Here is a 12,173-nt window from a genome sequence, read left to right on the forward strand (position 1 = left end):
AGCTATATCTTCATGAAATTGTATTTATAAGTTGGTATGGCTTCGACATTATTAGGCTGCCAAACCAGCAGCCCTGGCTATGGAGACTACGAACAACGTAAAGTTTCATGATTAAATATTGAACTTGAAGACATGTTAATTAAAGTATATCCTGTATGATCTCACCTTGCTTAGACATGTTGCAAACACTTTGCTTTCCACTCAGTTTCAAAGATTACATCAGAATGTCTGAAAAATTTACACATAATACAATGTTTAAATATTAGCAAGCAAAGCAATTATAATACATGTATATACTATTTAACAGCAAAAGCTGTACAGCCACTGGGGGTGTCCAAACATAACAGTACAATCCGAAAATAGTCTCATCAGGTTGATAAAGTATAGGATATAAGGGTTTTCTTCTACACAACCAAATGTTCGTACCTGCTAACGTTTCGGTGTCTATCAGTGACAAGAAGCAGAACTTGTTCCCCTTGACCTCTTGAAAAGCGGCTCAGGCCGAAGAGTGGTACTATTACATACTGTACATTTTCAAGGCTAAATAAAGATTTAAAAAAAAAAGAACTCCAGTCAGAAGCTCTGAAGAAGGTGTCTGGTAGACACCAAAATGTCAGCAGGTACGAATAGTTGGTTGTGTGAAAGACAACCCTTATATCCTGTAATATCCTATAACAGTATATACTTCTGCTACACACTACAAGGAAATGTGTAGCAGGGGATTCCCGGCCTTCTTACCTGTAGCACTAACACATTACAAGGAAGTGAAACTAACGTGTTGACTTTAAAAGTTACAGAACAAAAGTCTAGCTTGACAACTACGTACTGAAAGATTTTAAGTTGTTGTTTCATGACACCCTAACATCAGCTGTTAAAATAACGGCCAGCTTACCTTTCCTCAAAACAAAGAACTTACTGTTTCCTTCACTTCCTGTCTGAATCATGGTGGTGTCTCTGGCTTCTCATGAAAGTGTTACAGCCTTTGTCATTGGTCACTTCTGTGAAGGACAGTACTGTTGTTTAGTATTGAGTGACTCTTGTTGTTTATTTTGTATGCAGCATTTCCAGTATTTTCATGATACACCTTCCAAAGTTAACCTTGTCTATTACTCAAATGCAGCAGAAAATCACTTGAACTCTTCTATTTTTATAAAATAAGGTAATCTATAAAGTATAAACAAGTAAAACAGTAAACAGTACCCTGGCAAACAGTAACAAGGCAAACAGTAACAAGGCAAACAGTAACAAGGCAAACAGTACCCTGGGTTTCCTTAAGCGTAAAATAAGGGGTGCGACCCATGAGGTAAGAGCTATTAAGCCTACACAACACTAGTGAGACCCAGGCTGGAGTATGCAGCTCCAGTCTGGGACCCACTCAAACGCCAACATGCACAATCCAACACACTACAGGTCAAACTTGAGTCAGTCCAGAGACGTGCAGCCACAGCGATTACAGACACACCACCAGTGCCACACAACTAGTACACAACCTGGGATGGCCCACATTACAAGCCCACACAACCTTGTTGCCATTCCTTTACACAATCTCACCACTAGGAACACCAACAGAACCAGATGTCACCCACTACGCCTGCAAAATTCTTACTGACTTCCTCTTCATGGTCCATTACACCTGTAGGAATGCACCTGTACAGAACACACCCCTCAAGGTCATGCAGGGTGAAAGTTCACAGATGACTGGCAATGTCAATGCTGTGGTCTAACTGTGGTTGTGACATTGATGTTGGTGTTGAGTTATTTTGTCTTCATAGCCCTGCTGAATGCATGAATGCATGCGGGTGGTATTTCTAAGTGGTTTGAGTGTAACAATCTGTTCGGTGTATATTATTAACTACTAATCATTTGAATGTTTCAGTGTCAGAATTTGCAGGAAGACAGTACCCAGGGGTCCTACTCCTATCAGCCAGACGGTACGTCCTTCCAAAGCTACTGGGTCGAGGTGTCAATCACATCTGTCCCCATGGCAACCATTGTTCCATCCTTCCTGTCTCCACGGTTACGGAGTGACTCCAAGGATACTGTTTCCCCCGACAACTGGAGCCACGCCCGTGGATGGATGGGAGGAGGCAAAGATGTCAGAATACCGGGCATGAAAGGCATGTATTACCGCACGTTGGCAGAATGTACTTCGCCTTTGTGAAACCCTGATTTTTACGATTTTCGTTTTTGCAACCCTGCATCAGAATTTTGCCTGTTGCAGATATCTTTTCCAACACAACTTTTGGAAACTATAGATGGGGTGTTTCAATGTTTCCCATCGTATTATCAGGTAACCCTCCCTACAAGTGTATGGTTCTGGACGTGGACATGAACAAGAAGAGTGACCGGGTGGAGTGGTGCACCCTGCGTTACCATGGCAACTACACCCCTGGATGTTCCTTTGAGTTTGAGGTGCAGTGGATGGTCACCACACCCAATATCCTGTATGATCTGGTGAGTGGCACGAGCTTGAATTTTCCTTCTAGTTGTCAATGTGAATAGTTTCATTCAATTGGTAAGTCACTGAAATAAAAGGACTTTTTTTGTGTACAACTGTGATGAGGAGGGATATAAAATCAATCACGTTTGGGACCACATTCTTAAGAAGTAGATGTTAATTGTTGCTCTGTTTTTTAACTTGACCACAATTATGTATATATTACGCTCCTGTACGTTTGGGACTGTATTGTAAATACTGTTCCCTTTTTGTATACATATACTAAATACTTTGCAGTTGGGAATGCATCTATATTCAGCAACACCTGTGCCGCACATTGTGTATGCATCAGTCACTAACAAACCTTGTGCTGGATTTTGTATTTTGCTTGGTCTATAGAGTTTCCCTGTCTCTCTCTGTAGCTGTCTGGCTGGGCCAGAAAGGCTGCCAGCTGTGGGTTCCACCTCGTGCCCGTGCCCTACGACCCTTTTGCCCTCCCCGAGAGCTCCACCCACGATCCTTTGCGAAGACCTCAGTTCATCCCACTCCAGCTGGAGGGGTGTTTGGGGGAAGGTCAAACCAGCTTGTTTGAAGGTCAGTGATCAAGTCTATCAGAAACATCATTTTATTCATTTCAAGTGGCATGGGTGGTGTAATGGTTAGGGTCTTTAGCCCAGAATTAAGAGGTTGATGCCCTTATGCCCTTGGAATTTAAATTTTGTAAATTTCCCAGTTCAACAAAATTGGGCAGGGTAAGTTCGTTCCCATGCAGCCTGCATACATGTAACTGTTGCTTCTACTATTGGATCAAGTATTCCTCATGATCTCTTTCAATGTGTCAAACTTGTCTTGCCCCTAAAAAACAAGAATCTCCGGCATGATGCTTCTGTCTCACGGAAAAGAGATGCTTGCTGTGTCTGTCCTATTCCTGACATCCATTCTACATGTACTTTAAAATTCAGTCTCCATCTTTATTTGTCAGAATTTGTTGCTGACACCCACAGTGAGCGGCTTCAGCTCTTCCAGGAGGCCATTCTGAAGAGGTGGGTTGTTTAGTGGAAAGTTTACAGCTAACTTGTTGGTTGACATCGCGGTTCTTTTGTCAAAGTCTGTTTACATATACACACATTTGAGCTTGCTGTTTATGGCATTTTATAGAGAGCCATCAATCATATTTACATGTATCATTTCCAATTTCATATTAATCATCTCCAATATTGTCCTCCCAGGTTTGGGTTCGTGCGAGACAACAGCCGCCCAGGCAGTGGCAGCTACTACCTCCAGCAGACCAACCGGCTGCAGTTTGTGCACGAAACTGGGGTGGCGCTGGTGCAAATACCCGAGTACAGGTCCAAACCGCAAGGCCTTCAGAAATTCAAGACTCCGTTTTCCCACGTTAACGCAAGCGAAACAAGAGCGCCGGAAGTTTCAAACAATGAAACAAGGACTAGATATCCGTCTGCACAGAATGGGAATGATGAGGAAGGAAAGGTGGGTTTCTACTGGACATACAACTATGTACTGACGAAACGCTGGCGTTCTAGCTCCACTGGGGAGGAAAAGTTTGGAGAGAGACTGCTGGCAGACTTGACAAGCTTCTGTTTGGACCAGGACTGGAGGCTGAGAGATTTCTGGAAGGAGAGTCAACACGGGCCTCTAGAATCTGCCCTTGGGCAGTGACAAAGTGCCAATGAATAGTTAGAAGAAGACAGTATCGTAATTTTACAAGTCCATAAGATCAAAGGCTGAGATTATTAGTGAGCCAGTGAAACACATTGCTGAATCACACAAACAATGTTAGAAAAAGTTATTTTGAAAGGATGCCAATTTCAAGAGTTAGTGCATAACTGTAGTTAGGAGAAAATGGCCAAGCATTGAATGTTATAAAAACATTATCTTTTTTTAATTTATAATAATAGATCTATAATCTATGATTGATTGAGTATGGGCTGTATCTGTATGGCCTTATCATTCTATAACATATTACTGTTGAGAATCAAGAGAGTTTGCCTGCATAAGAGAAGAAAAACTATGAACAAAATAGTGATCAGGTGCACTTTTTTTATTGATTGGGTATATTTTTTGGCCGTATGTACAGAGACATGCCTAGGGCATTATACTTAGCCTATTTGGACAACATACACAGTACTCTTCCTATAGGAAACCAACACGCACATTTAATTATATACTTTACACAAAATGAGCCTCCAAAAAGTTTGGTTGGTTGGATTTTTTTAAACAATGAAGCAAGACAATCATTACAAAACCCAACTCATAGATCTAGAAGGCATCAAGTCTTAAATGTAGCGATTTGCACAATGATCGTGGGATGAATTATTGTAGACAGTAGAAAACCTTTTGATAAGAAAAAGCTTTCAGTAGTTTCACACATTAATTATAAGAGATGAATACAGGGGATCCAGCAAACTTTGATGGCTTAAAGTATAAACTCAATGGCTTTCACAGTATTTTTGTGTACCCAGTTCTTCCCCTGCTTTGCCAAATGCAACACAGAATGTCAGCTAGCAAAGAAGAGAACTTGTACTTAGTTTCATCAGGTAGTGGAGCCCAATTTAGACTTGATTTTGATAGCCAAAAATTCAGTTGAAAATTCAAGCATTTGATTCAGTGAATGCTTTTGGAAATGATGTCAGGTTCCTCTGTGGTCCATTCCTGTATCATCATCATCTTAGCATGGTCATTTTCAAAGTGATGAATGAAATATGTACAGCAGAAAGCAACAATTTTTACATCATAATTTTTGTCTATGGAAAGTTATCAGCTTATTGCTTATAGTGGATTCTTTTCCATAACAATTGTGGTGACAATCACTTGTTTTTCCAAGGAGAAAGATGACAAAATACAACTTTAAAACCTTTCAGATACTAACACTATAGGTACATTGTAATACTGATGTTACATCACATAAAACAATAGTTGACATCAGTCCATCTTGTAGCATATGCTTTGATATGTGACTTGTCATCTGATAAACTAAAAGGGTTTCTTAAAAGCTCTGATAGTTATTTCATCTAAAAGCATGTTACCTGTTTAAAAGCATATTTACACGCAAGCAATGCCACCCAAATTTCGTATTACACTTTCTTAGAACCGCAACCGCTTTTGCCACCTACTTCAGTTTACAAATCCTTATGTTAAAAAACACAATGATAGAGAATTCTAGAAATCTGTACAAGACATTGCAAAATACAAAACGGAGAAGTTATTAAGGAAAACTGACAATATTTGGAGATGACGTTTTGCTTTGACAGTACTTAGTCCATTGGTGACATAACACTGGTCAGTTTTCTTAGAGGTAACATACTCTGCACTCTAGAACATTATCTCACTTTCAAAAGAGGAAAAAAAGTTGTACATAATTTGTTGTTCATCTAAGCTACTAGTACATTCAGAAAGCATGTAATATCTATACTGGCAGTGAATCCTGGCCTAGACTTGACAGCAGGACAGTTCCCAGATGTAACTACAGTACTTCATACTGTATTAAGAGTCTCTGAAGCGAAATCTTTCACCTAAGAATGGAAATAGTAATGTAATCAAATACATGACAACCTTATTTTTTTCTCTCGTATTAAGAAGACAGAGAGTGTCTGACATTGGTTACTTTCTTTGATATGCAAAGCTAAGAATCCTTTCAAAAACTAGCAAGGAAGCTGACAAGGAAAAGCAAATAGCTTTCCATTCCAAGTTGACCATGATCTTAAGTACATAGTTCTATCTATGTAAAGGCTGTAACAGTTTTCACTGGACTACTGTTGAGCTGCGCGCGCGTGCTCTCTAGTTGGGAGTATGACCCGAGACCGAACAGTCCGAAATCCATGTCGGTGGTCGTCGTGGACGTGAGGCTACTGGTGACGTTCGTGTCCAGGAGAAGTCCGTCCTCCCCAAGGGCGTTCAGGTCGTCCAGGAGGGAGTTGTTGAGATGGGTGGAGGCAGAGGTCAACGGTGGGTCAACCTGTGGGGTGAAAGGTCAGGTCAAGGGTCAAGATCATTGTTTCTTTCTTTCCAGGCTGGTTATTAAAATGAGTTTAGCAGCTGCTAGCAATAGCAAGACTTACATGTAAGCTGTAGCACTCTATATAATGACAGGGCTCTTGTACATGTACTAACAGTAATACTGGCATACATGTTCATTGCTAGGTACTACGTGTATGCGAATCAAGAGAAAGTAAATCATAGCATCAGCAAAATGAAGAAAGATGAGAGGCCTGAACTGCCTGATATTTGTTTAGTGTTACTTCAAGTTCAACCACAGAAAAATGATTCCAAAGCACACCTTGAACCAAAAGTTTATTAAAGCTGCAGCAGTACCACAAACCAAACCAAACCAACACCAAGCAAGCCTGCCACAATGTCAGAAAGTGTCTGCATTTATCCAGCAAAGACACCCATAGCTTTGATACGCTTAATACATATGTTACTATGCTTTAAAATTTGGTCTGGTGGAGGGATTTTTTCTGTTTGATATTGAAATGTTCATAAAAATGCAACTGAATATCATTGTGCAACTTCGTCAACTTTTTGTAAGTTTTCCTTTGAAAACCATACTTGATTTGCCATTGCCAAACAAGGCACACACTTTCATCTGAAGCATGTTACAAAAAAAAGGTGGAGAAAGACTGACACTTTCCATTCATGATTGTAGGTTATTGTCAACTGGATGGTTTGTCATCCTATTAAGAAAATAGAAAATGGTAAGGATGAGTTTTCCAGGTCATTTAGTGAGTAGTTAACATGCACAACTCTCCCCAAGAAAGCCCTTAGTTTGTGATTGTCCAACAATTATAGGACAGATATCAATGTGACTTGGTCATAAGCAAATTGTGACTCCCCAGGACTTGTAAGTGGTATTTAAGTTCCAAATGATGGACAGATCATGGTCACACCAAACCAAACAAATGACGAATATAATGATGATTCACCTCCAAGAAATATAGTACCTGCGGGTCCATCAAACTAGTCTCCACCCTCAGTAGGTCGTTCACGGCGTCTTTCGTCGTTTGGTCGTCCGGTAACCGAGGGATCGGATTCGCGACGGGTTCCACACGTTCCACAGGTTTGAAGTTGCTCTCTACCGGTTTGGGGTAGGGGTTAGCACAGAACTTCTTGCCCTCCTTTACTATGTCTGGAAGGTATTCTGGTGCAGAAAGAAGAAGTCGGAAAAAATTATGTCAATGAATGACTCAAAAACTTAACATTCTTATGCACAAGTAAAAAAGAAATAGACATTAAAGTTTTGTTGTATAACCATAAGTAAGACAAGATTCTGCATACTATTTGGCCAATTTCTACTCCTTCCAGCCACCTCTGAAGCCTGATACTAGCAGATAGAGGCTGCTTGTCTGTGATTATTTCACAAAGTGGTCCAGTAAGTTACTGGCCAGTAACACATGATTTTTACTGCATTCTGACATTGATTGCAGGTTCGTGTGCTATGCTACTAACCTGGATTTGCCATACATCGTCTGATGGCTTGCGGATCTTTTCTCGTGATCTTCTGAACCTCTTCCTCCATCTTGGCAACCTTGGCCGGGTTCAGAGTCCACAGGCACCCCTTCTTACTGGTGCCTCCCGTGCTCTTCTCCACCTTCTCAAAACACTTGTTCAACGACAGGTTATGTCTCACCGAGTTCTTCCACCCGTCCGGAGCAGTCTTGAAGTAAGGAAAGTTATCGCACATGAAGTTGTATATCTCGCTGACGGGCAGGCATCCCGTCTTGCTGTTCTTTAGCGCCATCGCTATCAAGCAGCTGTAGGAGTACGCGGGTTTCGGGTAGACCTTCTCGGTCTCCGTTTTGTCCTTCTGCGCGATTTTGGGCTGCTTCGGAGCCGGCTCCGACGTTTGGTCCAGCTGCCGGTGGGTCTGGGTGATGGGCGTGGTCACGCTGGTTGCCATGGTAACTGGCAGGGGCCTCGTCATTGGTTGGGTGACATAGGTCGGAGAGAGGGGCTGGTTGTTGGACGCTGGCAGGACGTTGATGTACTGGGGGAAGAACTGGGCCTGCAGTACCTGTGGGGACTGCTGGGGGAGCTGCTGCATGGACGGAACAGGCGACGCCTGGAACTGGGTGGCCGTGAACACCCCTTGTACTCCAACACCTGAGAAAAAAAATCAAGACGAAAAGTTTAATTGCCACTTGCAGCAGTAGCTCACTGCCAGTAAGTACTAACATGCATTTAGCCATTCTAGCGAATAGTATCTACTTGCATGGACAATTTCTGACAGTACACTACTACAATATCAATTTTGTTCTCACGACAGCCCAAAAGAGAAAAATCACTAATACAGAACTACATGTAGATGCTCCACTGCAGTACCATACCAAAGCCTCCAGGAGGCCCAAAATTTCGAGGTCTCATGAAGACCTACCCTCATACCAAATATCAAGACAATGCATTTAAGCCTTCTCAAGTTATTCTGTTCACAACATCACACTGATGCACACACTGACATACATTTTGTGTGCACTCTGCAAAACCTAACCCTCTTTTCCAATAGCAAAAGTAATTACCTTGTGTAACTGGTTGTGAATTTGTCACAAAATGCGGCTGCGGGGGTTGTACGTGCCCCAGCGCCTGATCTATGGCATGCCGGGAAGTCATCCCCTGTGAGGAGGTGACGGTCGGCGTCCCTGTCATGGTCGCCGTGGTGATGACCTGACCTTTCTGTGGGGTCACCGGCAGACCAGTCTGCGGATTCACCATCAAGTTCTCATCACCAAACGAGTCATTCAGACTGGTCAGGTACTGTGGACGAGACAGAGATGAGAGTTTGAGATTATTGATCTAAAGAATGACGAAGCAAAAGTTTTATCTTGAATACTTATATTTTTCTGATTGCTGAGCTTCCCCTGAAGGTCTGCATGCCTTTTTGCGGGAGGGGTAGTGAGCAATTCACCGTTACTAATAGTTGGCCACTTTAAAATCATTGTCACAAAATGCCAGAATTGTGTTGTCAACTCTCCTAAATTTACCATAAAGTTTTGCCAAGATTCCCCCATGCAGACCCTCTTGCTTAGCTGTCTGAGAGCATGGAGGTAGAACCATGCTGAGAGTTACAATCTATCACCCTAACATCTGCATAGAGCTTTGGCAAAATGGCTAGGAACACTTCCAAAGAAGTTTCAAACTACTAGTATGAGATTCTGAGAACGAAATTATAGGTTCCAGAAGTTGAAACCTTCACAATTATTACTATTAGCACTTAAAATTAAAGCACTAAAAAAACGTTACAAATATTTTTGAAAAGTTAGTTGTGGGCTGCAACAAATTGTGGTTGGCTGCCACTGGACTCCAGTGGCAGCCAACCACAATTTGTTGCAGCCCACAATGACTGGACAAATGTCAATTTTAACAGGGCAAACTTGGGAACAAAGAAACTGCCAGGACACTTGTGTGGGAAAACCCCCACATGGCCAAACGTCAGTTACACACGGCAGTTGGGAAATGGGTCAACATCACCAGACCTTATCATTATCAAGCCTTCAATCTTGTACAAACATATCCACGCTCCTGTTTGGATTAATGTATCAGAAACAGATGTTTGTGGTTTTACTCAAAATTCTGACACTCTTTTGAAAATTATTTAAAAACATAACACTGCTAACAGTACATGTAATTAATTATAAATGACGGGTTGAAACACCTTTTAACTTCAAGAACAAAGAAAGTGACGTTTGCTTTAACCACTCAGTGATCGTTATATCAAAACTACCATAAAGCAGCACAATTTATATCCAAATTAAATGGATGACTTGAAAAGACAGTTACAGGAAAATCTTGATTTGGCTTCATTTCAAACAATGTGGCAAAAACAACTGACGTTGCAGGGTGCCATTCAGTGTTATCAAAACGGATTGTTTCAAAAGTGCTTCATTTGCTTTCAAATAGAAAACATCATTGTCAGAACAAATCCTGGTAAGTGCCTGAACAATACTCTGATTTTTTACAAGAGTCCAAAATAAACCGAAGCAACAGTCCTTTTTTCTACCTCCATGCAACAGTGTACCGTTTTATTTTCAAACGGTGTGCAGAAAGATTTTGAACTCCAAACAGCGAAAATCCTTTCTGAAGTTTCTTGGAAATCCCTACTGCAGTGTCAATTGAATAACAATTTTGACAGTTGCACAGTTAAAAACTATGAAATTATTGTGAGACAGCAACGATTTATATCACCGTCTGAAGTCTAACTGAACATCCAACTCACATTCACAACAACGACCAGGATAAAATGATCATGGGACAGTTATTCTGTTTTTGACGGTTCAGCAAAATAAGACATCTTTGTGGAACAGTAGAATCACATTCTGAAAATGGTCTGAAAACTCGAGTTCGAAAAATAATTATCTCAAAAACGAACCTGTGCCTGTTCTGCAGACGACAGCGGCTGGAAGTCGGGACTGTCCCAGGTCAGGTTCTGCAAGTCGCTCGGCAGATCCAGCATTTTGTCCAAGTCCATATTTATCAGGTTCGTGTTGTCGGCAAAATCCTCTGCGCCCTTCAAAATCTCCTGCATTTGGTCCCGGACATCAGAGTCGATCATTTCTTGCAGCGACTGCTCTGGATCGGCAGGAGCTTGTCCGAAATAGTCCATCTTTGCGTCTCCGTTTCCGATGGCCATAAAAGACGAATTTAAATTTCCACCAACAAAAGGCTCAAAAACTCGGTCCTGCACACCGGTGAATCCGGAAGTGGAAAAATCACGAAAAATATTGAGAAAAAAATCCTAAGAACTGCAATTTTCCGTGCAGAAGGGTCCCCGCTTGCTACTTGCAAGATCCTTGCCTGGTACTACTGCAGAGACGACAGAAAACTCGAAAAAACCTCATGAGAAAGTTTTAAAATCCACCGGACCGTCCTGGTCCCGGCCTTGTCTGGATAAAACGGTTACATGTTGGTTGGAAACAGATTTGGATTTAAATTTAAATTTTCCCGGCTCCCAGCATGCAGCGCGAAACGTTACGGCGCACGCGCATTCAGCTTTTCCGGCTGCACTTCCGGGTTTGAGGAATGCGGAAGTAACAAACGGTTACTGAAGTAACGGCTAGCAGACGAACTGGGTTACGTGAGGGCTTGCAGACGACGTCGAGCAAATAAAAACCCATTTTACACAATACACTTCAGAAGTTTAGCATGCCGGCCAGACAATGAAATATGCCAGACAGAAGAAAACGACTTTTCAGCTGCGTTTCCTTGAGTATAATTTGAGCCAAGAAGAGCTCAGAAAATATGTAGTCCCAGCACAACTGATTTTGAGTAGCAGATCTAGACTGTTTTCTATCCTAGCCTGGGTGCCATCCTACGTAGGGTCTCTACTTCATGTACTTCCGTGCTAGCCAGCGACAGTAAGCAGTAACTACGGGGGTATACACAGGACAGCTCCTCTAATCTCCAAGCAGATACTACGGTGAAAACACAGTAACCATTGGCCAGGGAAATGATCATGCTTTAGGTTTCTTCTTTGCTAATAGGTCTAACATCACATTTTAGTTATAGGCAAGTGCTGGAAACTGTATTATTGCACAATAAATATTTTTGACATAGAGTAGCTAACAAAATGCTAAGTATAGGCCCAGGTGTATTTCAATCCTCTTTGGGTTTATATCTCCGTAACTTCACTAAAATCACAAACACACACAAAGGTAGAAATTTTGACACCCCGCTTGCACATTTTATTCCACACATATCCTGTCCTCTTCAACAGTATCAGCATCTT

At 41.7% G+C, this 12,173-nt stretch overlaps 2 protein-coding genes across 3 annotated transcripts in view; one reads left to right on the top strand and one right to left on the bottom strand.

Moving 5' to 3' along the window:
• The window catches only part of LOC109469986 (DEP domain-containing protein 5-like), a 34,869-nt gene extending 30,547 nt beyond the window's left edge, over positions 1-4,322 (top strand). The window contains 6 exon segments of the mRNA XM_019769137.1: positions 1,877-1,905; positions 1,907-2,117; positions 2,291-2,454; positions 2,860-3,031; positions 3,420-3,480; positions 3,667-4,322. Of these exon segments, the coding sequence (XP_019624696.1) occupies positions 1,877-1,905; positions 1,907-2,117; positions 2,291-2,454; positions 2,860-3,031; positions 3,420-3,480; positions 3,667-4,117 (1,088 nt within the window). The 3' untranslated portion in view covers positions 4,118-4,322.
• A 144-nt stretch (positions 4,323-4,466) lies between these two features.
• On the bottom strand, positions 4,467-11,357 carry LOC109467518 (forkhead box protein N4-like). Of its 2 annotated transcripts, none has more exons than XM_019765543.1 (5): positions 10,818-11,357; positions 8,971-9,205; positions 7,904-8,557; positions 7,399-7,595; positions 4,467-6,413 (listed from the first exon to the last, which is right to left on the bottom strand). In XM_019765543.1, exons 1-5 carry the CDS (start codon positions 11,076-11,078, stop codon positions 6,177-6,179), a joined length of 1,584 nt encoding a protein of 527 aa, XP_019621102.1. In that variant the 5' UTR covers positions 11,079-11,357; the 3' UTR covers positions 4,467-6,176. The 2 variants fall into 2 exon arrangements, with proteins under 2 accessions (XP_019621102.1, XP_019621093.1); XM_019765534.1 differs by having other exon boundaries at positions 7,381-7,595.
• Positions 11,358-12,173: the final 816 nt, after the last annotated feature.

This window comes from Branchiostoma belcheri, unplaced genomic scaffold (genome assembly GCF_001625305.1).
Source record: "Branchiostoma belcheri isolate BF01 breed outbred unplaced genomic scaffold, Haploidv18h27 scaffold1, whole genome shotgun sequence".
Classification (NCBI taxonomy): domain Eukaryota; kingdom Metazoa; phylum Chordata; class Leptocardii; order Amphioxiformes; family Branchiostomatidae; genus Branchiostoma; species Branchiostoma belcheri.